General features: G+C 38.4%; 2 protein-coding genes across 2 annotated transcripts; both read left to right on the top strand.

Annotated features, from left to right (window-relative positions):
- Positions 1 to 756: 756 nt before the first annotated feature.
- Positions 757 to 8,444, top strand: LOC146305883 (uncharacterized). Its single transcript, XM_084711714.1, has 7 exons — positions 757 to 1,241; positions 2,705 to 2,841; positions 3,003 to 4,436; positions 4,770 to 5,003; positions 5,114 to 5,338; positions 6,568 to 6,637; positions 7,353 to 8,444. The coding sequence occupies exons 1-7, from the start codon at positions 902 to 904 to the stop codon at positions 8,441 to 8,443; spliced, it is 3,531 nt and encodes a 1,176-aa protein (XP_084567840.1). The 5' UTR covers positions 757 to 901; the 3' UTR covers position 8,444.
- Positions 8,445 to 14,105: 5,661 nt separating this feature from the next.
- Positions 14,106 to 24,851, top strand: LOC146305884 (leukotriene B4 receptor 1-like). Its single transcript, XM_084712307.1, has 5 exons — positions 14,106 to 14,234; positions 20,659 to 21,210; positions 23,410 to 23,610; positions 23,749 to 23,789; positions 24,324 to 24,851. The coding sequence occupies exons 2-5, from the start codon at positions 20,668 to 20,670 to the stop codon at positions 24,625 to 24,627; spliced, it is 1,089 nt and encodes a 362-aa protein (XP_084568433.1). The 5' UTR covers positions 14,106 to 14,234; positions 20,659 to 20,667; the 3' UTR covers positions 24,628 to 24,851.
- The last annotated feature ends 1,610 nt before the right edge of the window (positions 24,852 to 26,461 follow it).

The raw sequence follows: 26,461 nt of genomic DNA on the forward strand, positions 1-26,461 counted from the left end.
ATAAAAAGAATAATAATAGGCCTTTACTGAGCCTTTGTATAAGGCTGTGATTGGAGAGGTGCCATATCTGAACCATGTGACGCTCTACAGTGTTTACTGTCAGCAAAGTGCATCAGAGTTTATCTGTAATAAAACAAAACAACTGCTGCTCAACAACAGGACTTTGTTCCTCAACCCATCATAACCAGCGGGTCAGCCAGTTGAAACATTAAGACGGTAAATGGTTACTTTGGTTATGTGGTCAATAAATATATGCACCATAAATATCTGCTCAAAATATGATGTTCTGTCTCATGAAACATGCGTAACATTGGTTAATTCCCTTGATACCTCATGACTTTTTACATTTTTATGAGAAATGCTTTCAAACATGGTTTTAAACTGATGACGTGTTTCTGAAGTCACATACAAAAAATCTGTTTTACAATGCATCATCATCTGCCAGTGCTCTTCTGTAAAAACAATAATGAGTTAAAAACTAAAAATTATGAGATAAGAAGTTAATTATGAGATTCTTAGCTAAAAAATGTTGAAATAATGAGATAAAAAGGCAAAAATATACAATAAGTCAAATTATGAAATAGAAAGTTGAAATTATAGCATCAAAAGTAGGATTCATAAAAAAATTGATATCATGAAAAAAGTAGAAATTCGATAGAGATAAAAAAGGGCGAAATTATGCGATAAAAAAGACAAAATTATATGATTAAAAAGCTAATTTATGAGAGTAAAAATATGAGAAAAAAAAATGTAATTATGAGATAAAAAGTTGAAATTCTGAGATAAAAGTCAGAATTTAGTTGAAAATCAGACAAAAAGTCGTCAATATGAGACAAACGTCATAATTATAATTCTATCATAATTTTGACTGTTTAATTCATTATTATAATTTATCTTGGGGATGTATATTTTTCTTTTACTGGCGGTAATGGTCTTCCATACGGTGGTGACATGTGATTTCTCTCTGCAGACACGCCTGCATGAAGCCGCTCTGTCAGGCGACACTGCGCTTTTCACGCAGCCTACAGGTTTCTGTCTTTATTCATGTCTTCACAGGAGACGCACTATGGGTGACATTTATCGATATCCCGTTTTCTTTGAGTGCCACGTCCTGCGCCGCGAGCAGATCAAGAAAATAGAAAAATATTTCCTTATTCGCCGCAAATCAGGCGGAGGAGACTGCGGACCAGTGAGGAGGGAACACGATCAAATCTACAGCGTTGCTTTCAAAAATCACAAAGGTAGGCCATAAAAAAACATGTTTTAATGATAAACATTTTAATATAAATATGCTTATATGTAAAATGCATTGCCTTGTAATGCAGGTATAATGAGTGTCATATATTCGAGCTGTTAATGCATCTACTAATATATTTATTTACATTTTATTTGACTATAGAACAAAATTGTATAGCCTACTATTAAATTAAAACGTTGGCCGGTCACTAATTCAACGGGGATGTTGTGAGATTGGATCCTAAACGGTAAAATCCTTAAGTTTCGCTTTCCTGGGAAAGAGAAACTGGTTTCAACTAGTTGCCCAATGTTTGGAGTTTCGTATTAAAGTGATAAATATAAGTATACACTAAAGAAATATCAATAGTAATTACCAATTATAACAATTTTAACACTGAAGGAATAAGTCATATTACCCCACTGTGTCTCAAGTAAAAACACACATTAAAGTAATCACATTACTTTTTTTTTCAGAGGACAACAGTTCGAGTAGATTTTAATTGTTTGAACTGAGTTAAAAGTTATGCCACATTTAAATTTAGTGAAATATTTTCATTTTCTGCCAGGAAAGTGTTTCAACACAGACAAATATGGTGCTTACATTGCTAAATTATATGTTTCTATCCTAACACTTTTAACTACGTTGTATTCTGTTGGGTGGTTTAATCTACAGCAATGCATCATATTCTATAAAATCATTATATCTTTGTAGTGTTTCTGTCTTGCGAGGATCAAGTGTCTCTAAAAGGTAAACTTTTCATGGTGCCAGAAAAACAGCCTGTTTTCAGCTTCCTGATATCATATTTTATTTCCAGCTAAGATATGTGATGTCACTACAGCAACCTTTTCTACTGGAAAACTAATGTCAAGATGAATGATGAACAATCTTTACATTTGTTGTACGTTCTTAGAAATCTCAGGGGAATGTTTACCCCAGAAAATGTTACTTCATATGATTATAAGAATGATTAGGAAATTTTACATTGAACAGAGATATTTGCATAGTGTTCTTACGATGTCGTGGCAGGGTTACCAAACAGAAACCAGGAAGTTATTACCAGTAATGTGAATGTTTTGTGTTAGCTATGACAACAATGACTTGGTCTCACCTTTTGGTAACTAGTGACTCCAGCTGTCAGATGAATGTGGGAGTGAAATGTAGTAGAATAAAAGTATAAAGTAGCATAAAACTCAAAGTAAACTGCTTGAGTAAGTGTACAGGTGCACATGGGGAGGCCCACTGACATGAATAGAGGGAAGATAATGAGGAGAGAAGTAAGAAAATAAGGAAATACAAAGGATGAAACAAACTTATGTTGCTCTACATAAGGTTTTATCCCCTGCCCCTCCTTATTTTCTAATAAGAAGTGTCAGAAAAAGAAAGTCTCATCTATTTAAATAAGCCTCTGGTTTGTGTCAAAGCAGCAATTCCCTTATTTACTCACTAATGTAACTTACTCTGTTTTAGATCAGCAGGCAGTCCTGCAGAGATCCAAGCATGCTGTGGATGGTCTGGAGTTCACTGTCCGAGGCAGCCTGGACCCTCACACTTCCTCAAACATCAGCACCTCCACTGCAAGCCAGGATTTTACAGCTCCAGCACAGGTTAGCACAATATTTCCATTCACAGTTCCTCATTTCAATTAAAAAAAAAAAATGTTGTGTAAAACGTAAAACAGAGTGCAAAGTGGCTCATCCCTAATTCAGAATAAGTGTATTTTAGCTGAATGTTGTTATTATTATTTGGATATCTCTTTTCAACACAGAGTCCACAGCTCATTCCTGCCTCAACACCGCCACCAAGTGATGAAGAATATGAACAACAACTTGATGCATACCCCCGTCAAGACTTAGAGGAGTGTCCCAATGCTGAGAGAGAGCTAGAAAAAGTGGTCTGCTCTGCCCAGCTTTACCCAGAGGAAAGCAGGGTTCTGGATGACACAGAAAATGCCGTCAAAGGTGAGATCAGGGAAGTCAAGATGCATGTTCCAAACTGCTCTGCTGTGCCATCTGAGCTTCAGGAAAAGCTCAAGTTCATGGCAGATGAGCTGAACCAAGGGCAATGTAGGATTCAGGTTGCGTTTGGCTCAGACAGCACGGTCTGCTTACTGGGCCACACCAAAGAGGTTGAAGAGCTGAGTGAAGCTGTAACACAGTTTAGTTTGGACCAGTCTAGTGAGCAAAACATAGTTCACCTTCCTTTCCCAGAGTTAGAACAAGAGTTACCTGAATTGCTGCAGCTGCATGGTTTTGATTATTCAGGGGTTACCTTCCATCCTTTAACATCTTCCTCTGAGCCCATGGTGCGGCTGGAAGGTCCACCCAGCAAAGTAACTGAAGTCAGGAACAGGCTGGGTCCATTTCTGGATTCGCTTATTCAGGACAGAGTTATTACTGGCCCGTTAGGGGAAGTAAGATATTTCCGAAGTCCCACTGGGAAAGAAGGGCTCTTAAACGTTGCACGGGATCTGGCATCTTTGAGTTTGAGCGATGTAAACACGACAGTTGTTAGCTACAGCTTTCGTGATGGGCTCCAGGTGCTGGTCTGTCACGGTGACATCACCAAACAGCAGGCTGATGCCCTGGTGAATGCTGCCAATGAAGATCTGGACCATGGTGGAGGTGTTGCTGCTGCACTGAGTGAAGCAGGCGGCCCTGAAGTACAGAGGGAGAGCGATGCCTTAGTGAAGTCCATTGGGAAGATTCCTACAGGTGATGTGGTAATGACCACAGGGGGGGACTTAAAATGTAAGAAACTGCTGCATGCTGTTGGACCTGTAGGTGGAGATGCAGATGGCAGAGAGAGGATCATACTGGAAAAAACAGTGCATTCTGCTCTGAATTTATCAGAAATCATGGGTTTCCAGTCCGTAGCCATGCCTTGTATCAGCTCAGGGGTGTTCGGTGTTCCTGTTGATGTTTGTTCTGAGGCCATTGTAACTGCTATAAAAGAGTTTGGCAGTCAGGGAGGGCGAAGTCTGAGCAGAATTATCCTTATAGATAACAGGGAGGAGGTGGTGAGGGCCATGCACAAAGCATGTGACAGGCTTCTCAGAGGGACAGAAAACAGCACACCAGCTGATATGGAGTTCCTGATGGATGCTTCTGCCACAGACGCTGCACCAGCAGGAGCCACGGCTGGAGATCGAAGAGATGGTGTCCGTCTAGAGATCATTCAGGGAACCATCGAGGCCCAGCAGGTGAGAAATGTTTCTGACACTTCAAACACGTTAGGACTGGAGATTTTCATAATTTCTCAGTAATTATATTGGAGGAAGCAAAACTCTGATTGATTAATGTTTGGGATACTTGCATGCGTGCTTTTCCATAGACATAAATTACATTATAAAATGGATTTGCTTACCTTAATAATTTCCTGACAAGGCATTCCATAATAGATACAGAGAATTCTTTCACTGATTTCAACTGATTTATTGTAAGCAAACACCAGGAGTTAAAATGTGAGGGATTGAGAAATTTACATAAAACTGTGGAGTACTCAGCCCCCAACACATCTCCCGTTCTCCTCCTAGGTAGATGCCCTGGTATCACCCATGGTTGGCCATGACCCTCTCTCTACCCGCGTTGGAAACATTTTGTCCAACATGGTTGGACCTCAGCTGACTGCAAGGTTCAGAAAGGAAGCAGGAGGTGACATGCCTGGTGATGCAGTCTTGGTGGAGGACTTGCCTGGACTTCCATCTAATGCAGTGTTCTTCCTGAACCTCATTCCCTGGGATGACGACCAAGACGGAGCTGCAATTCAGGTGAAATAGAAGAGGCGTGTTTTCAGCTGTGTCTCTGTTTCTTCTTCTGTTGTCAGGGTGTAGAGAACTGGAAAACAGCTTCTGACAAAGTATTCTCACACATTTTTCAGGTTCTGAGACTGGGCATCAACAACATCCTAACTTCCTGTGTGAATAGAGGGTTTACATCAGTTGCTCTCCCTGTACTTGGGACTGGGATTGCCCTGCGTTTTCCTGGCAGTGTGGTTGCCAGGGTTCTGCTGGAGGAAGTTCATGAGTTCAGTCAGAACAGAGACAGCAGAGCACCATTGCTGGTCCACGTCATCATTCATCCCAGTGACGACGAGTCTACTGAGGTAATGTAAATACATTGTACCTTAAACATTGACTACACACAGTGGGCCTCATGCATGAATGTGCTGTTACTTTTTCTCTCGTATTTGTTCTTAAACAAAGCAGGAGTAGAAAAAAAAAAAAGAAAATCCTACACGGGATTCATGAAACATGCGCTGATAGCAGAGTCTTTTCTGAGTGTGTTGGTGAATCGAGTTTGATCTTAAATTGGATGAAGGTTTGCACTCAGCATAAAGAAATGCCCTGATGTGGAGATAGCGCCTTGATGTGCACACAAGTACAGGCTACTTATCTGGTCTGCTGAGAGCGGTATGAAATTGTTCACACAACAATCTAAGATCAAATCTGAGTTTATGCACGACTCATGCATGAGGCCCAATGAAACTGTGTGTTCAAGTTGCGTAATATAAGAAGCTGTAGAAAATATGTGTTTTCCAAATTAATGTGATTTTTTTTTTAGTGCAACAGGCAGCCCGGTATAACTCAGACACATCCAGGCTGAAAATTTTAAATGCCCAATAGGCTTAGGCATCTATGTTTTCATACTCTCATACCTTCCTACATTTCACAAGGAATTATTACATTACTTTGTTAAATACTTTATTCTGATTCACAACATTTTAAGGTTTGTTATTTTGTAGTAGACTGTTCCTATGAACCATGTAGTACGTGGAATAATGTACAGTGAGCAGGTCATTATTGTGGAATAAAACCTTTCAAGATGATGCAAGATCTCGTTTTGTATTGGGGTCTTTCACCACCCTGTCAAGGTTGATTTTGTAATGATGACATGCTCACTGTACATTATCCATTAAAAAGTTGCCGCTAGGCAGGAGTTGGCATCACCTCCATGTCAGTTCAATAGAAAGAAGAGCATATGTATTTTTTGACAGTATTGAAATTTATACCTTTGAGATTTTTAAATACCCTTGTACGCAATAATACTTTGATACTACCCAAGCCTGATGTGTAAATATCATTGGTAATGATATTGAGCTTGATTCACATAGTGTTCCTTGATACAGGCAGTCAATAAACACTACTATTTTATAAATGCCACATCTGTTTAAACAAAATGATTACCACCTTAAATGTTAAATCTCACAGTCAATATCATGGTTTAAATAATTAACCAGTATAATCTGTTGTATTTTAAAACTGTTGAGCGAAAGGCATCAGCTGAGTACTAGAATTGGTATTAAACCCTACCTATACTTCCCTGTCTCTGTAGGCCTTCAAGTCTGCCCAGGACACTTTACAACTGAAAGACTTAACAGACGATGTTCACCAACCAGACGAAGGTGAGTAAGAATCGGAAGATGGTCTGGTGGCACAAATTTTTCATGTTTTTTAGGTGCATTTGATGCTTATTTAACACATGCATTTGATTTGGCTATAAAACAGTAAATGCGTAATTCATGTTTGTGTTGAACTGTCAAAGTATTGCTTAGGTGAATAATAGAAGCTTTCTTTACTAGTTAGTGTTTTAAACGTTTGTTTCTTTGATTTTCAGCCAAATTATCCATTTCCTCCTGTTCGCCTAACACCATTGCATTCATTTGCCAGATATGAGCATGCTAATGCTATCATGGAGGAGTGCTTCTTTGTCTTCACTATGTATGGGTCACTGTTTCCAAAAAAACATGAGAAAAAAAGGATAACTTTACATGCCCAGATTGTTATTCTAAGTGTCTGACAACATTATAGAAAGGATCACTACAGAAACCTTTTTTTAAAAAGTAAGGTGTGTCTTGTTCAATCAGACTGTTTTATAGCTCTCGCTGTCAGTGGCAAAACAAGCACATTTAATGGACGTATTTTGACAGTGTGTAGTTGCCCAGAAGAGATTAAATTACAGAGCTCTCACTCAATACTGGATCAGTTTAAAAGATTGTGGTCCCTCCCGCAAAACACTGTGTCAAGGTTGAGAAATATCAAGGCTAACCTCAAAAAAACTAACGGCAACAAACAAGAAAATGTATGAATGTACTTAACAATGTCATTATTCTCTTCTAGCATCGACTACAAAGAGGATCGTCCTGCTGGGAAAAACTGGATCTGGGAAGAGCAACCTGGCTAACACTATATTTGGAGAGAAATTATTCACCACAAACGATTCTCCCAACTCTGGAACAAGTGTTTGTCAAGCAGAAACCAAACTTGTCAACGGAAGAAGCGTCACTTTGATCGACACCCCTGGTTTCTTTGACGCCTGCAGGTCCGAGGAGGAGCTGAAGCCTGAGATATTGAGCTGTATCACAGAGTGCTCTCCTGGGCCTCACGCCTTTCTCATTGTGCTTAAAGTGGAGAAATTCACAGAGCATGAGCAGGCCGTCATCACTAAAATATGCCAGTATTTCTCTGAAGATGCTCTAAAATATGCCGTGATTGTCTTCACTCATGGCGAGCAGCTCCCGAAAGGCATGAAGGTTGAAGAGTTTGTGAGTCAGAATAAGAATCTGAGAGACCTGGTGGAGAAGTGCGGAGGCCGATGCCACGTCTTTGATAATAAATACTGGAAGAACAAACAGCAGAATAACTATAAGAGCAACCAGTTCCAGGTGGAGGAGCTACTCAACACAATAGACAAGATGGTGATGGAAAACAGTGGGGGCTACTACAACAATAAGGTGTTTCAGGCTGTGGAGGAAGAAATACAGAAAGAAGAAGAGCAGATAAGGAAGTCATCAGTCAACATGCCAGAGGAAGAGATCAGAAAACAGGCTAAAACCAGAGTGTCTGAGAGGTTTCTGATCCAACTGGCAGGTACTGCCACAGGAGCATTGTTGGGAGCTTTCTTTGGTGTGGCAGCCATGGTTGGACTGGTTATCACAGCTCTGAATAACGTAGCGTTAATGAAAGTGGTGAAAAGTCCAGCAGTGCGAGGTGTAGCCGCAGCAGCAGCAGGTGGAGGAGAAGTAGCAGGAATGGCAGCTGTAGGAGTGGCACTCGGTGTGGTTACAGCAAGCTTGGCTGCAACAGGAGGAGTAATAGGGGGTATTATTGGTCATGATGCGGCTGAGGAGGCAAAAACACCGTGGGACGCAGCAGAGAGGGCAGCTCATGCTGTCATTGACAAAGGAAAAGCTAAATTAAAGCTCCCATGAAGTTTCAGTATAAACACAGATGTATTGCACTATAATCACCTAAACGTCAGTTAATGGCACAACAATGCAGAAAAGTTGTTTTGTAGGTCTTCTTGGGTATTCTTGGTACTTCTTGGTATGGTAACCTATTTTTGAGTTTTTAATTTCCTGGAAAACAATTTAAAAAAAATTATGACTCATCGTGTACTCAGGGACGTATTCTAAATTTGTGTCAAATGAAGCACTTTTTTCGCCGCTGGAGCATGCTCGTGTCTAGAAGGGAACCCCAGGGTTGTGAAAGATCTTGCACGAAATCATTTTAAACCCAAAGTTTGTCTTGTGATACCAGATGATTAGAGGTCTCGCCACTGACTGATCATCTGGGGATTTCTAAACAGTTGCTCAAACATCAGCTAGAACAGCTTCTTACATCTTTCAAGGACATGACTTAGAAGACACGACACTCTCACCTCATTCACCTCACTGATAGGCACACGACTTCTGCAGGTCACTGCCCCGATATGAAGGGCTGCCCTAAAGACCTTGGATTGTTTCTGCAGGGCAGGTGTGTTTTAAACTCTTAATGCTTTCCAGTCTTAGCAACAAAGGCTGTGAGATGTCCTCAGTCTTTACTGAGTGGACCATTAGTGAACTGAGTCTAACCCTAACCTGATGTTTTTTTTGTCCTAAACCTACCCATACCCATATAACCAAAGCTTGTCACATTAAAAAACAAATATAGTTTACGAGTACAACTCTCGTGAGAGTTTTGCAAATCTCAGGTTCCCTTCTAGACATGACCTGGGAGCATGGATGTATAAGGAGAATGCATCCTTGTGCCAGAGAGCATGTTTCTGGGGGCTGGGCCTTACTGAACAAAAGCACTTTATTAATTTATTCTTTTATTAGGGTGAAATTTAATCATATTTTATGGAGGAAACTATCCTGTATTTCCCTCTGTTATCCTCTGGCTTCTCAGCCTTAACTCATCTCAGCTTACTTGCTGCTAAAGTAACTAATTGTGACTGGCATTTGTGGGCAAGGGAACCAAGGAGACTGGCAGAAAGTGCAGTACTGAGATCATTTACGCAGTTTTTTGATGGAAAGATATATGTATTTGTATTTGCTGCTAAAGTAAGTCAAGTCAAGTTTTATACACCCTGTCTTTCAGACCCTCGATCGAATAAGGAAACTCCCCCCAAAAAATCTTAGAACGGGAAAAAAAAATGGAAGAAATGCCAAGGGAGAGCTACAGAGGATGGATCTCCCTGCGAGGATGAACAAGTAACTTAGCAAACTGCTAGCTGCTGTTGGCTCACTTAGTCGTGACTCAGCCCCGGGGTGCAAGAAGCCAAACGTGTGAAAAAAAACAAACCTACCTCTGCTATACTGCAGCCTTTTCCTTGTCGTCAAACTGGCCTGGAGGCCATCATCCTGCTCTGGCCGCGTTCACTGGGAGATCTCAGTCCTGGAAGAGTTTCACTGCGTTCCTACATCCACAACTTACTATATCTGTATGGCAGGGGGTGGGTGTAATGCACATTCAGCGCTGTTGGCCGGCAATGACTGCGAGAAGCTTCCTGTTTTTACAGGAAACACACGTCTTAGCAATAGCTGTTTAATGGGAACTATAAAGCTGCATTTTTTAGCCACACGGGGGCAGCAGAACAACAGGAAAACATTACTGTCAGACTGAGCAACATCAGCATTCATGTGGAGTTGTTTTTGTCCACCGACTCTGGAGCAAAGTATCTGCTCTGTAGCTGCTAAACGTTCCACTATGTTCACCAGCTAGCCACTAATTTAGCTGTTTGCTACAGAGCAGGTTGTGTACAGAGGAATTATCAGAGCTTTCTGCTGAAAACAACAGCCGCCTGCAGAGGCAAGAAACATGACTGATGAGAGTTTGTTGGACAGAAACCAAAAACGAGTTTAAAGCAGTTAAAAAGATTTGATAGAGGTGATGGAAACTGCAGGGTCGGATGATTTGTCTGTGGATTTCACACTACGAGTGACAATGTTCACAAAACAAGTAGTTACTTGCATGTAAAACAAGAGAAGCAATAACTCTAAAAAAGGTGGTGGAAAATTGTGAAAAGGATGCATTGCTGTTGTTACTCATATGTCAATCACTTGTAAATCATGTAATAAGCATTAAAAGATAAGAACAATTGGCGTGTACCTTCATCTGTTGGTAATGTAGAAAATAAATGAATGACTTAAGTGATTAATGTTTGATATTTCATTCTTTGATTTACTTTGTGTATTTATTATAAATTAGTTTTTCAACAATAAAAGCATTGATTGCTCTCAAGGTTTCTCATTTTTTCCATCTTGTTTAATTATTTCAACTGGATGTTTTGACTAGTTTTTCTTAGGCTGCACCCGCAAGTTCTGATCAGTAGGGGGCTCCCCGAAGCAAGCCTTCCACAGGGACACTGGACGTCAAGTTCCAGTGCCGACACGCCTCTGTTACAGCTGCATCTCAAATCTTGGATGTTTGTTGGGTGTTTGTTGCCATAGAGAATTTGATTTCAAATTGTGGTTCAGTATAAATGACCTGAATCACAATGTTTTTTTTATCTAATTTAGTTGTAGTTTAAAGGTGTAATATGCAACAGTTTACAGACTTGGAAGCATAATCTCTGCCCCCTGGCTGTATTTCTCAACAAACTCTGTATCAGAGCAAAAGGCAGAGACAGAGGTATAAAACATTCATTTATCTGTCTACATTCCCTTTCAAAGTCAAGTGCTTCCAAAGTACATGTGGCCAGAAAACATACTCATTAATAATTAGCAAGTATTTTCATGTTTGCCAAACTCTGAGCTTGTCCTTCCATGTCAAATAGAAAAGAATACAATTTGAATGTAGTTTTAATTGTTGTAGTTTAGTATGAACTCGTCCAGTCTCACGAGATAGCATCATGCTTTCTTCCTTCCAGAAACATCTGGTTTCAAGTAAAAAAAAAAGACACGTGTAGGGGTATATTAGTCTGTGTGTCTGTAATAGGGCCCCATGCTTTTAAAAAAACTGTAATCATTTATATACCTTATGACTGATTCTGAGAATAATCTGAACATGAATAATATGTTTCCCCTGAGCACTGCATTATTAGTCAGAATCATAAGATAAATAATATATAAAATAAATGGGCATAATATAGAAGACAGGTTTCCTAAGTTTGCACAGGTGCTATGCAGAGAGGGTTTGTCAGAACGAAGTTACTGGCACTCTGTCTGCAGCAGTGGTGTACAAAAACATCAACTGAGCGTCAGATGAGTCACAGTTTGGACGAAATGACAAGTCTTGGAGTTTAGAGTTCACAGCATCTGGTTACTCATTCTGTCACAATAATGTGGAAACCATGCTAACAGGCCCTCGCTCCAACAAGATCGGAGTGTATCTGGATCACAAAGCAGGCATTCTGTGTTTTTGTCACGCCTCTGACCCGATGCTTCTGTTCCACAAAGTCCACACCACCGTCATCCGGCCTCTTTATCCTGGACTCGGTCTGAGCTCTGAATGGTATGATGTCTGAGTGTTTGCACAGCTGGTCAAGTTATGGTAGTAAAAGGGTGTGTAGTACACTGTAGAAGAAAAAGCTTGGGACAACTCTAAATGCTCAACTTACTGCAATATATTTTTGAGCTTTGAATGAAACTCAGACTCTCAAGTTTTAAAATAAACAAAGTTTTGCTGACTTATAATCATTGGTTGGATAAACTTGAATATTTGAGTTTTAGAGACTTTTTTTAGAGGTCAAAAATTGGTCAAAGTGAGCTGTGATCTTTATATATCATTATTTAGGTACTTGAAAAATTATTTTTTTAATTGAAAATATTAAAATACTAACTATTAGTCACTTTCACTTTAATTTAGTTTATAATTTTTTGGAAAAAAAAGGTTTTGTTTTTAAAACTCAAAGTTTTAAGTTTCTTTAAAGAAAAAAAGCAAATTATCTCAGCAAAAGATTGTCAGAAGTCTGAGCTGGGCTCAAAACTCAAAAATCTGTTAAATTTGCCCTAAAATCTCAAGGTTTTACAGTGTAGGGGTATTTTTGGGGACAATAACAAAATTATTGCAGTGATCCCTCAGATGTGGTTATCAAAAACTTCATGAGGGCACTGAAACAGCAAAGTTTCACCAGTATTTTTAATAGTTATTAATCACTGTAAATACAAAACACATATATAGACATAGGCCATTTTGGCCAATCGATATATTGATGCGGTTCTTCTATTTAATTGCAAGTTTTTCTGTGCTGCAGCATAAATTCTTACTGACAGTCCCAACAGTCCCAAACAACTAAAAATAAACAAAAAATACTGCAAATATTCAGCAAATAGCTCCAAATGAGAAAGAGAAGAAAACCTTAGAAGTGAAAGCAGAGCAAAAGAAAAAAAAAAAACCAAATCTACTTCTGCATTCTCTGGGGGAAAAAAAATGCTCAGAAAAACTTGCTTTGTACCACAAAATATTTAGCTTCCTCTTTTGTCCACTTCACTGGTGCAGAGAGTAAATCTGTTATCCACTCTAACACGTTTCTGCAAAAACAGATTATTCTTCCAGGGCTTTGTAATGGAGTGATATAAACTCTGAGTTAATTAAATCCACACAAGTTCATACGGTGTCTGTCTTCTTAAGAAAATGCTTAGTTTGCTTTTCGTTGGTGGTGGTGACTGGTGATGGGTTATTCAGAGGATTTTCATCCCTGGCAAGAAAAAACAGCAAGTTATTACAAGTTATTATCAGGAATTGGTTCTGAATATGTGGAAATTTTACTTGGAAAGTAGACAACCTCAGTAAAAATGATCAGATATGGTCAGTTTCCGTCCGGCACACTGTTTACACTGTGAATGTTTGTGATGATTATTGAATGCATTGTAATACCTTGGACTGTGACTTAAAAAATAAACTTGGCCTTGTTTGTATGGATGATTAAATCTGGTTTATTTTCATGCAGTAGCTAATTGTTAGTAAAAGTATTAAGTTTCTAGTTTTATCACATTCTTTCCACTGGAAGGGCACCCTTAAAGACACTTTATGGCACCCTAGAGGACACTTTATCACGGTTTTTCCACTGGAGAGTGCACTCGAGGGCACTTTATTACATTGTGTTGGATGTTGGGTCACACTAAAGGGTATTGTACCACTTATGTTGTCTGTTTTTACATATTTTATGCTTTATTTTGTACTTTACTGATGTATATTCATGCACCCACTTCTCACATTAGTATTAGCATGTGTAGTATCTTTATTCTTTTCTCTTAATTCCATTGCCTCTCCTCTCCTTTTTTAATCATCATTTTACCTATTTCATACATACTTTATAGTTGCTGTTGTGAGACTGAAATTGCCCCACATGGATAAATAAGGAGCCTGCCTACCTACATTGCTCAACTGCTATTGGAACACAGAGCAAGAAGGGGCGGGACTTAGGGCCAACTGGATTTTTGTGTCCCAAGGTTTTGACATATTTGCCACCAAAATGTCAACACGAGTGGACATGATTTTGTTTGTGGATGCTCCAAGCAGTGATCTGCGTGGCTAAATACCATTAGGGAAAAATCGCTGTGCACTTTAGGTGAACAGGCCCTTTAAGCCGACACTACATGGATGGAATTCCTCGCTCGACATGTGAGGATGTTGACAGGCCGCCAAGGCTGAGGCCTGCCAGGTAATGGGGGACACACCTTCACCTCTCACTACGCAACATGTTACAGCAAGCACGACAAATCAATCAATGGCGAGCGACAGAGAGGGAGAGAGAGAAAGATAGCGTGGGTGGGAGGAAGACGTGGGAAGAAGCAGGTAAAAAGAAAAGGAAGAAAATGTAACATCTACACCAGATTCAGACTTCTATTACAGCTCTTGGTGTCTTCTTTCTTCTGCTGCAATTTACAGCTGATGACTTGGTGAGTCTGTGGCATTTTCTCGTCTGTCAGTCATGAGTGTTGGTTTCAGTCAGCAGCAACACTGCGGTTACAACTGAAAACAAATCACTGCAATCAACCATAGTTGCTGCTACCACTGCAGGAGTAACTAAGAACATTTCTGGTCTTTTTGAGGAGTCACAGGAGCTCCCTTGCAATTCTTTGCTGTTTATTTTGGGGGATACATAAAAAGTTTTGATGTGATCTAACTCTGACATTATTATTAATTTAACAGTAGCAGTGATTTGTGCAAACTTGAGCAACAGTTTGTCAATTTGTGTGACTAAATCTGTTATGCTCTTGATCGAACAGTTTCTATATGTAAGCTTTTTCTTTGTAGGCATAACAGGTGTGTTTAGAAAGTATGTGTGAGTCACACGGCACAGAAACACACCTTTCAAGTCAGTCAGTCAGGTTTTATACTTTGTGATGTGGTTACTTTTTTTTACACGGAGCTTTATTTGTACAGATGATGATAAAAAGCTAAATATAAGAAAGGAAAACAAATGAAAATTTTCTCTAATATAAGAAACCACAAGAGACATGGAAATAGAAAAGACTCAACTTAACAATGACGCACACTAGCTGTTTATAGTTGGTATAATGACTCTTTGTTTGGCCTTTGCACAATGTGACACAGTTTCACCGGCTGCTGCTGCTTTGATGTCACTGTCGCTGTGGTTTGACCAGCTTTCGGTAAACACTGAGACATGATGTCACATTTCTTTGTCTCTCTGTTCTTCTGAAACCTGGACATGTCGAAATGCTTTTATCCAGTAATATTGTAGCAGGTACTCCAGAGGCAAATGAAAAAAAAGATTAATTGCTGCATCATCAGCAAAAAAAAAATATGTTTTTAAGAACAATATAAATCTTTAGTGCTGTCATTATTTTTCAATGTTTTCATATTTTGTTCAAAAAATATAGGGTTTTGCTTTTCTACATTGTAAAAAAAAACAGGAATCTAATGGAATCAACTAAGCTCTAATGTGAATTCTTCAAACTTGAAATGAAGAGTACAGAGTTCAGTCAACTCATTGAATTAAGTTTCTAAAGAAACAGAGTTAAAACTCTCCCGAAAGCCTTCTTTTTCATAGTTTGATAAAAGGTTACTTGTTTTCACAATAAAGACAATTTAATAAATTCACTTGGAGCAGCTGCAAGTTCTTTGAAGAAGACACTCTTCAAACAAAAAAAACAAGAGAAATCAAATTTATTTGTTATATTCATTAGTGTGACTGAAGAGTTGTCATTTCCATTTAATATGCTAAGATTATTCAGCATGTTTTCTCAAATACAATTGTATTAATATCAAGTTTATTTGACTAGAAAAGTTTATTTTTTTTAAATTATTACAAAATTACCTCAATGTGTCTTTTCCAGTTCAGTCAACTTAAAATTTTAAGGCAGCCTGAACACTTACTTTTTCAAGTCAAAACAAATATTTATTTGTTTTGTTTTTATAGTGGTTTGCGTTTTGTACCTATTCATTCACCAGAGATGAGACCAAGTCATTGTTTTTCAGGTCACAAGTAAGTCTCAAGTCTTTGCACTCAAGTCCTGAGTCTGAACTTTGAGTTTTGAGTCAGGAGTCAATAATGTTGAAATTCAGGTTCAGTTGCAAGTCTTTTTTTGATTTTGTTGAGTGAAGTTGTTATTTACTAATTTTCCTATTAATGTGTTTTCATGATCTAATTGAAATTCTAAAGCACATTTGTAAATGTGGTCTTTAAATGAATTGACATAACTTTAATTAGTCTGATTAAACAAAATTAATTAAACAAAAAAACAAACAAGAAACAAGGATATACAGCGAAGTGTCAAATATGAACTAATAATTAACTTATCTCTCTAATTTATTTAATTTAGTTTGAATGACACTTTTTTAAAGCAAGAAGTAAGTGTTTAAGGTCCCACCTCCTTAGTTGTGATAGAAATTAAATGCTTAAGGCATCCTCTTTACTGCAAAAGTGTATATTATATGCACTGGTGCTCAGTGTTTGTACCTATAATATGTGCCTCAACACTATAGCAAATTACACACTGATTTACTCTCTAATAATCCATAATTACTGCACATGTTGCCTGGAAATACCGAACAGGTTTGGTTAGCAGATGTGGGTGTGAATATTTGATTGTATGCACTGGAGTACAGACGCTGCATAGTTTGAGTGTCAGCAGTGAAGGGCGTGCTCCTCTGAAACTAATTGTCAAGATATGTCAAACAAGTGATGACATGTCAGTTTTCAAAAACGTCTTTCCAGTAGCATGAAATAGTTATAATACATATGTTGCCTGGCAGGAGCTTATAGGATACATGCAAAAGTGTTATTTGTTGTATGCACAAGTTTAATTATCTCCAGTAACTGACTGCTGACAGATCGCTCAGATTTCTGAACTAAGCCCACTCCTCTTCATAAAGATTTATATTGATTTACAGCTATTTAAAACATATTTTAAAGTGCTGCTACTTGTTTAAAAATCTCTTTAAATATAAGGCTGGTGATATTTTCCTTTTTTTTATTGTCTCTCAATACTTTTCTAATTTCCTAGTTGGCCTGTTGCACTCATCCTCAAGCCTCAAAAACAGTGAGTGAATTTGTTTGGTTTGAAAGTGAATATACACACACTTAGAAATAAAGATGCTAACTAGAACCAAAAAGGGTTCTTTGGCTTTGACGAGAACACTTTTATATTCCGAGGGTTTTATCTAAAATCCACCGAGGGGGTTCTACTGAGAACCCTTTTATATCCCACTGGTTTCATCTGCAATTCACCAGGGGGTTTTCCCCAAGAACTATTTTATAGGTTTTATCTAGAGTGGCCCTGGTGGGTTCTTCTGAGAACCATCTTATTTAAATTGTACAAAGAACCCTTGATGAAAGAGTTCTTTAAGGATTTCAATAACTTTATGTTATTGATAATATGAAGCTAATATATTCACTCACATGGCTGTCTTCATCATCTTCATCAATGAATCACACACCAAAACACTACTATTCTTCTTCAGCTCCTCTCTTCTGAAGATCATTGCGACTCTTGCTTCTAAAAAGGGTTCTTTTGGGTTCTTGACAACCCCCTTTTTGGAAGAAGGAAGAACCCTTTTGGAACCTTTATTTCTAAATGTATGGTAGCTAACAGTATTTCACTCAAATCAAACTTTAGTGCGCGTGTTCAAGTTGAAGGAACATGTCATCCAGTGCAACAGTAGCGTTCACTGATGTGTTTTTAATTGTTTTTATAACATGATATAAACCTCTTAGGTTCCTCATACTTTGAGGAAGCAGCCAGGTTGCGGTACCTGAGTCAGAGCCAAACATTATTTAGTGTGTTTATTATGCTACTTACAGATGGAACTGACTTCCTGATGCAGTTAAATTAGTTACTTCTAAATCCAAACTTTTTTCGCTGTGGGGCAACACATCACTGCACTGGCTGCAATGATTATGCTACCATTTATATACAAGTTCAAAAAAATCTAAATTAAAAACTTTGTGCAACAGAATGGCCCCTGTCAGAGCTATATTACCATATAAATATGTGACACAGATGCATTTAAATTACTCATTCTGATGCATAAACATGGAGTCTGTACTAGTGCATCATATTTTAAAAAGTGATCATGTTTCATGTGCAAAATCTCAATCTCCACAGTAATCAACTACAGCTGTAACGTAGTAAAGATTACTACATTTCTCTGTGAAATATAGCAGAGTGAAAGTAACAGGGGTGGAACAGAGGTAAGTGCTGATATTATCAATCTGAAGTCTGATTAGAGCATCAATACTACTGTCGGTAGGATCAATAAAAAAAAGGATTAATCATGTTGTTATGACATCCTGGGTACATTAACATTCTTCTTGGTTTTGCAATATTTCCATCTCTGCTGCTGTTGAGTGCAGTAATCATTTCCTTAATGAATATTTCTTTATTTACAATTAAAACTATGTTTAATGCATGTAATTAAGTAATTAACAGTAAAAGCAAATGTCCCATATTTGACAAATTATTTTTTTAATACTGGATAATCAGCACAATATTTGGAAATTATGACATAGTTGCATTACAGTGTATTACATGATACTACAATAGCTGATTTAACAATACATTTTATTAATGTCCTCATTTATATTGATGATCCTAGCCCTGGTATTAATTGGTATCAGATCAAAACCCAATTTTGTGGTATTTCCTATCCCTAAGTATAGTGGAAATACATAAGTGAAGTACAAGGTGAGAGGGTGAGGTGTGTTTTGGTCAAAAAGAGAGTATTTTTTTATTTTTTATTTTTGGTGTATTCGTATTTCATTTAATCTTACTCAACCTTTTTTGGCTCAACCTTTTCTCTTAGTAACATTTTTCTAAATATTCTTATGTATTTCATTGTCTTCTGTGAAGGATTTACATGAACTGATCTTGTGTTTGAATGGCACAGCACGTACACTCAGAAAGAGAGAGACTGTAAACCTCAGAAAGAATCATTGCTCAAATATTGACACCAACACAGTGACTGTTGCTCTCGACTCATGTCTGGTCTCGTCGTTCAGGAATTAAGAATCCCCGTTAAAACCTGTTACGCTTGCGCCACACTCCCACACTTTTCTGCATAAATACATACCTGTATCATCAAACTGAGGCCTGTGCCAGATAAAACACGGAGTAGGAATCAGAGATGAGGCCGTTTATTAGTCAGATAATCTCTGAGAGTCAGTTTTTTGATAACAGAGCTTGTGTCACGTTTAGTGAATCTACAGCTGCCCTACAAGTACTGTCTCATATTGATTAATAATCATTTTGAAAATCACACTTTTGAGGTTTGTTTTGTTAGCATTTGGATAATTGAAGATTTGTGTTTGTATTTAATGTCCCTTAAAAGCAGTGGTGGCAAAAACACACACATTCTTTTCTAGAGAAGCAGAAATAGAAGTTCAGATACTAGTACAAGCACTGAAATGTACTCAGAGTATAAAAGCAAAGCGTAACTCTCTGTAGAACATTTCTACCAGTTGTTTGTGCACAAAGATAACTGAACCTCATCTTTCCTTTGTGGCCAAGTTTCCTCCTGCTCCTGTTTTATCTTGTTAGGCTTTGTTTTGTTAAGTCATTTCATCCTGTTATGTCTTTTTTGTTTTGTTAAGACTTTTCGGCCGTTATGCCTTTTACATTGTGTTTGTTTTTTTGTCTTGTTACATTACTTACGACTTGTTACGTCTTTTACATGGTTTTCATCTTGTTACGTCTTCTACGTTGTTTTCACATTGTTCCGTTTTTTGTCTTGTTACATCTTTTATGCCATTTCCATTGTAATGTCTTTTACATCTTTCACGTTATTTTAGCCTTGTAACGCTGTTTTAGTCTTGTTACATTGTTTATTTCTTGTTACGTCTTTTACATTTTTTTCTTGTTGCGTCGTTTATGTTGTTTCCTTCTCGTCACAACTTGCTACATTGTTTTTGTTTTATGTTTTTTACTTGTTTTCATCCTATGTTGTTTTTGTCTTGCTATGTCTTATTTGTCTTGTTAAAGTCTCTTATGTATTTTTCGTTTTATTTATTATTTACTGTATATTGTTTTTGTCCTGTCATGTTTTTTTTTGTCTTGTCATAGCTTTCACAGCTTTTTGTGTTGTTATATCTTTTATATTGTTTTCTCCTTGTTATGTGATTTTTGTCTTATGTCTTTTACATTGTTTCCACCTTTTTATGTTGTTTTTATCTGTGTTACCTCTTGTTACATTGTTTTTGTTGATATGTCTTTTATGTGGGTTTTGTCTTGTTATGTCTTGTTAAATCTTGTTACACTGTTTCTATTTTGATAAATCTTTTAGGTGATTTTCGTCTTGTTAAATTTTGTTAAGTCTTTTTGCATTGTTTTTGTCTCGTTATGTCTTCTTAAGTTGTTTACGTCTTGTTATTCTGTTGTATATGCACTGATGGATACACTAAGGTATCTTCTTTTCTACGTGTTACCATTCCATCCTTTGAGGTTGAAATCAGCCTTGATGCTGGCGAGGTTCTGTGCAATAATGCAAAAATAGAAATAATCAGTGATGAAATGCATTGTAACTAGTCATGGGCCTGCTTTGAAAATGTAAGAAGAAGAAAGTACAGAGTGTTAAAATGTGGGGAGTAAAAAAATGTCAGTAAAAGAAATAATAAAGTAAAATACAGATACCTGAAAAATCTACTTATGTACAATAATGAAGTATTTGTACTTACCACATCTGCTTAAAAGGTGTAGACATGAAGGTACTGAGTCAAATCTTTGATGAAAATCATTCACCAATATTTTATCTTTGGCAGGTAACAAAAATGGACCTGGGTAACAACACAAAGTTTCCCGATGAGACCATTGTGGATAACCCAACTGGCACCACTCTGGGCGCCTTAATCCTGAGCCTTGTCTTTCTACTGGGCTTTCCTGGAAACCTGTTCGTCATCTGGAGCATCCTGGCACGTGCCCGAAAGCAGTCTGTCACAACCCTACTCATCCTCAACCTCGCCATCGCCGATGGCTCTCTGATGGCTCTCACGCCGTTCTTTATCGTCTACCTCGTGATGAAGAAGTGGGTGTTTGGGAATGTGTTGTGTAAGGTCCTCTTCTACCTGTGTCTGCTCAACATGTATGCCTCCATCCAGCTCATCATGCTCATGAGCGTCTACAGGCTGGTGGCGGTGCTGTGGCCGCAGCGCCTCAGTCGCATCACCGGCCACAAGACTGTGCTGCGGGTGCTGGCGGTGGTGTGGGTGCTGGTGATGGTCGCCTCTGTTCCTGCAATGATCTTCAGAAGAGTGGAGCCGAAGAAGAATAGTAGTGTTTTAGTGTGCGATTCATTCCACGATGAAGACAGCCACGTGAGTGAATATATTATCCTCATATCATCACTAACATATAAAAGGATAGTTTGAGGTTTTGAGATGGGGTTGTGTCTATTACCTACGCTAGATAGTGGTCATACCAGCATTCATTCTGAATGAGCATCAACACACATGCTGATTTGCAGTCATATTGATTTTTGAAGAATGCTTTACCTCTGGGAAAATTAGAGACACCGTGATGAATTGAACAAAATTGAAACTGAGTCAGAGTTATTACCACAGTTGTAGCTCTGGGACATATAATCATGCACACGACCTGGAGATGAGAGAAGGCGGTTAGCCCCGTCACATGAGTCACAACTCATAGTGGTTTTAAAGGGACTGTTACCTCCAAAATCAAAGCTTACATACTTTACACAACATACTACATACTATAGAGTTTTCAAGATGCAGACCGAAGAGATGTGTCCATTCTGTCTGTATGTGCAGCAGAGCGATGTGTAAAAGGGCTGGGTGATTGTGAATATAGATCAGCAGCTCTTGTGATTATTAATAATTACTTTGCTGCTGTTCACAATGCTGGTTTCATCGCTGTGACACAGTTCTTCCAAGATAGTCGCACGTGAAAGCAACAGTTCAGCAATATAAAGAAATTTAAGTCAGCATGGTGTCAGTGGAGACTTATTTACTGTCTTTTCTGCTGAACTACATGTTATGCAGCGCCCTCTACTGGCCCGAATGAACTGCAGTGGAAAAATCATTTGACCTTTTTCAATAATCTCTGATGAAAAATAATTTGACAGTTTCTCTTCACATGCTGGTGAATCCATCATTCTGTTCAAGTATGAAAAAATATGGTGTATTTGAAGAATAAAGATGGTTCTCCCCCCCTTCTGCATCCTCCTGGCAGATTTTAACCGGTCCTGCCAACGTGATGCAATCGAGACTGTTCAGTTAAACAAAACTGTGTTTTTTATTTATTCCTGGAGTGGACCAATCACTAGCCTCCACCTGCTCATCAATACACACAAACTGAAAGAGAAAGACAGAAAGAGAGATCATCACACCTGCTGAGGGGAGGAGAGAGGGAGCTGCAGCAAATGACAAATATCAATCAACAAATGACTCAGGGCCGTAACACCAGGATTATGTCGCAATATGAAGATTAAAAAAGAAACAATTTCGTAACATGTTGAATAAAACACAGGTTAAACCTGATTTTTACAGTTTTGACCGACTGAGCTGAGGTTGTTGCAGGTTTAAAAATTCTTCATTATATAGATCATGTGTTTCTCCTGCTTTAATGTTATTTCTATGTTAAGTTTCAGATTTAACTAAGTAAATGGTCATGTGTGTATCCATGGCAGCCCCCCACTGCTGAAAATACGTTCCTTTATACGCAGCCATAGTCAGTTCTTGAATTGTACCTGTCGGTGTGCTAAGCACTAACATAATTGTTCCTGATTTATCATTTTAAAGTGTAATAATGTAATTAAATATATGATTTTTATTCATCATGATGAAAATGCATGTAGTGCGTGCATCATATGTGTGTGTGTGTGCATGACTGTGCAGAAGACTAAAGTGTCACAATTTGGTGGTTTGAAAATATGGTCACTGTATTCTTACCACAGCTATTTCTGTCACTATAAATGTCTAGACATTAAAGGAGAGACTGTCTAAAAAATGTGTGTTGTTGTGCACATATTCAAACAGTAGCACTTTTCCATCTCTCTATGATAGCTGGCTTTTCACTCTTCCTTCGAGTGTTTGAAACACCTATAAACACAACAAACAAAGGTGTTTTCATCAAGCATCATAACCGAAGCCCTTAGATTGCTCCTCCTCATCTCTGTTTGAGGCTGGTGGCTTGAGGATATTTAGCCACCAGAGTCCCAACAGGACCAGTTTTGCAATCCTGCATTTCAGTCAAATTAATATAAATTGTGTTAAAGTGTTTCCTTAGCAACAATATGCCTAGCTTGCAGCTATCAAAAGCTACTTACATTATTCTCACAATCTCTGATCACATCAAATTTCAAATTTCTTTGCCTTTGACACTGTATTGCCCCCAATTTTGCATCGACTGCAGGCTAGTTTTGCCCTTATGTCATCCTTTTTGATGTATAACAACACATCACAATCAGCAACATTAAACGTCTCACATTGCATTAGTATATGGGTTTCTTGCTGCCTTTTAATGTGATTTCACATAATGTCCTCTCCCCTGCATAGGTGGTCCTCCAGTACACGTTGGAGCTCGTGTTGGGGTTTTTAATCCCATATGGGGTCATTGTAGTCAGCTACATACGCATCTTACGGCGGATCCGACAGACCAAGTTCGGCCGTCGCATTCGTAGCGAGAAGCTCATCCTGGCCATCGTGGTGACCTTCTGCCTCTTTTGGTTGCCCTACCACATCATCAACATGGTGCAAGTATGTCACATGCCCTGTTTGTACAATCCACACATTCTACAGAGTATAATGATGTAGGATTTAGAGCCTTTAAATGTATTGTGTAAAAACTGATACTGAGTTTTCATTGTTAACGAACCGTTTTCATGTTGTTGTCAGGTTACCTGGGCTTTGTGTCCAACGGGTCAAGTAAAACAAATGTAAGTGATTAAGGCATCTTATTTTTATGGCCAATATTAAAATTAATCGACAAACTAATCATCAATGCTGCTATTCTATTGTGTACATCTAGGAAGAAGAATTAGTCAGGTGCAGTTATTTTAAAATTAAATTGGTCATTTAATGCTCAACATTTTAGAGCAAAGAGCCAGGAGATTATTTTCTTAGTTAAGTATAATGGGCAACACCAAACTATGCATTAATTCATGAGTTTTAACAGTGCCAGAGGGAGTATTTTTTAAAGGCAAGATAGTGAATTGAGTGAAAATTTTAAGGGTAGAATAAGTAGCGTTGTTGATGTTTCACCAAATTCTCGCTGAAGTGAAGTGAGTTGGAGTTCCCATAATGCAATTTCTTTAAATATAATTTAAAATGTAGTATTATTGTAGTATTGCAGTGTACAGTGCTTACAGATTCGCAATTTGTGACTTGATACTCTGATAAAAATCACACAAGTCAACAGCGTTTATCTGTCATTTGTTTCTAATAAAATGCTCTGCTCATTTTCCCACCAGGTTGAATACAATATGGCACAGAAGCCGCGCTGTCACCTCCTCCATCGCCTTCATGAGCAGCTGTGCCAACCCAGTGCTCTACTTCTTCGCAGGGAAGTCCTACATCCGGCGAGAGGGGCTAGAGTTCATGGCCCGCTTGTTTGAGGGCACGGCTTTGGACTCGGCCAACAGGAAGAGCCGACAGAACAGCCAGAACAGCCGCGACAAGGACAAAGATGCAGATGCCGTCATGCTAAATAATAAAGATCGAGACTCTGTTACCAACTCAAGCTCTAATGTTAAACCAGCGAAGAACGGTAAGTAGGGGACACAAGACGCAGCAGGCATGAAGCTGGTGTAAATCCTCTGGAGGGGAAAATTAAACCACTCGGGCCTTCAAATCTCCTTCCAGTCACCAAATTTGGAGCAAAAATGAAAAGTTCATCACGCACAGCTGGTTCCAGCCAATCAAGACGAGAATCAGCAGCACTTCACATTCTGCTGCTGCATATCGTGAATCCTTCCTACAAATGAGACTGTTACAAACTGAGCACACCGATGCTGGAACAGCTTGCTGCCTGATGCATAAAGCGACACATCACTGTGTTTGAGATGGTGCTTAAATCACAAAACACATCAGAACTGTATGTTTGGTGATACATGAGCCTCGCTCTTCTCTAAACTGTTTCATAAAGATAAACTGTGGAGCGGACACTCGTCACCAACCCAAAAATCCTGTTTAATTCAAGATACATCTCTCAAAGAGAGGTGGTGTTTTTAGTGTTACTGTACATGTTTTTTGTAACTGTTGACTGCAGTTTTATCTTTTTTTTTGCAAGCTTTATCTGTGCCACTTTGTTTATGCAATATTTTATTTGTCAAAATGTCTGATGGAAGCACATAAATGTCAAATTGGACTGAAACAGTGAATTTTGTTTTATGTCAGTGACAAGCACAAATTGAGAGTTTGATGGGGGTACTTGATTTTGTTTTTCACACAGACTTGTTTGCTTTGTGGGCTTCTCTTTTAGGGCTTTTCCATTGGCACACTGAGTCAAAAGTATCATGCTGATTTGCATTTCCATTACCATTCAACCGCCTCTAAGTGGGTTGTGGAGACATCTTGTCCATTGCAGCCAACCTGTGTCGATCCCCCTGTCCTGCCTCAAACAGGCATGTCTCACAGGACTCACCTCATGTACTTTGTAGTTTGTAGAACCATGAAGAATTAACTTTACCTTGTTGAAAGCCAGTTGGAAAAAATGTTGTAATTTTGTTCCCATACCAAATCTATTTGATGATCAACAAAATACAAATTACAGTATGCAAAAGTGCGGGTTAAAAATTGTAGATGGACACGAAAAAACTTTATTCATCATTTGAAGTTACACAAAGAACTTTATGTTGAGGCTAATATTAACATAGTTAGCATGCCAATGCTTAGCTAATATTTAATTTAGATTAAACTCAAAGTTTAGGATGTAGACTTGACTTGGGAATCTCTGTGATTTGAAGTTTTTTTTTTCTTTCCTGTGCTGCTGTCTGTACTTGCTTGCTTGCTTTATCTTACTGCTTCATGTTTCAGCTGTGCAGGAGTTATGTTAAGTTATTGCTGATGAGAGCCCAATATTTGCTGAGTTTGCTGCTTCATAATAAAAGCTTTTAAATAACAAAATAATGGGGGACTTCTATGCGAAGAATTTATGGGAAATGAAATATATTTATCCACAGCCACTTCACCCAGAGAAGACAAGCGCATATCAGTAGCAGGACACACCTTCAAGCTGGTAGCCCTGTTGTAATGGAGATGCAAATCAATGCCATGTTGGGAGCCAAACTGAGCCAAACATAAACATATGTATGGCAATCAGGGACATCTTTTTAGTATGTTTTACGGTCTTCAAAACTGCATGGATTGATTTTTGGCCAGTCGGGGGCAGTAGAACAAGCTGTTACCACAACATTGCAACATTGCCAACATTACCATCACTGCAAATCCAACTTTTACTCCTCTTTTTGCTCTGTTTTGGTCTCAGCCAACTCCTGAGGGAAATAATATCTCTTTAGCTAATTACTTCTTCACTATGATAACCAGCTACTCACTAACTTTTAACTGTTGGATCAACACGTTCTTACTCCCAACTTAAGGTCAGTAGCCC

Source organism: Lutjanus erythropterus, chromosome 23 (assembly GCF_056507025.1).
Source record: "Lutjanus erythropterus isolate fLutEry1 chromosome 23, fLutEry1.hap2, whole genome shotgun sequence".
NCBI classification, from domain to species: Eukaryota; Metazoa; Chordata; class Actinopteri; order Lutjaniformes; family Lutjanidae; genus Lutjanus; species Lutjanus erythropterus.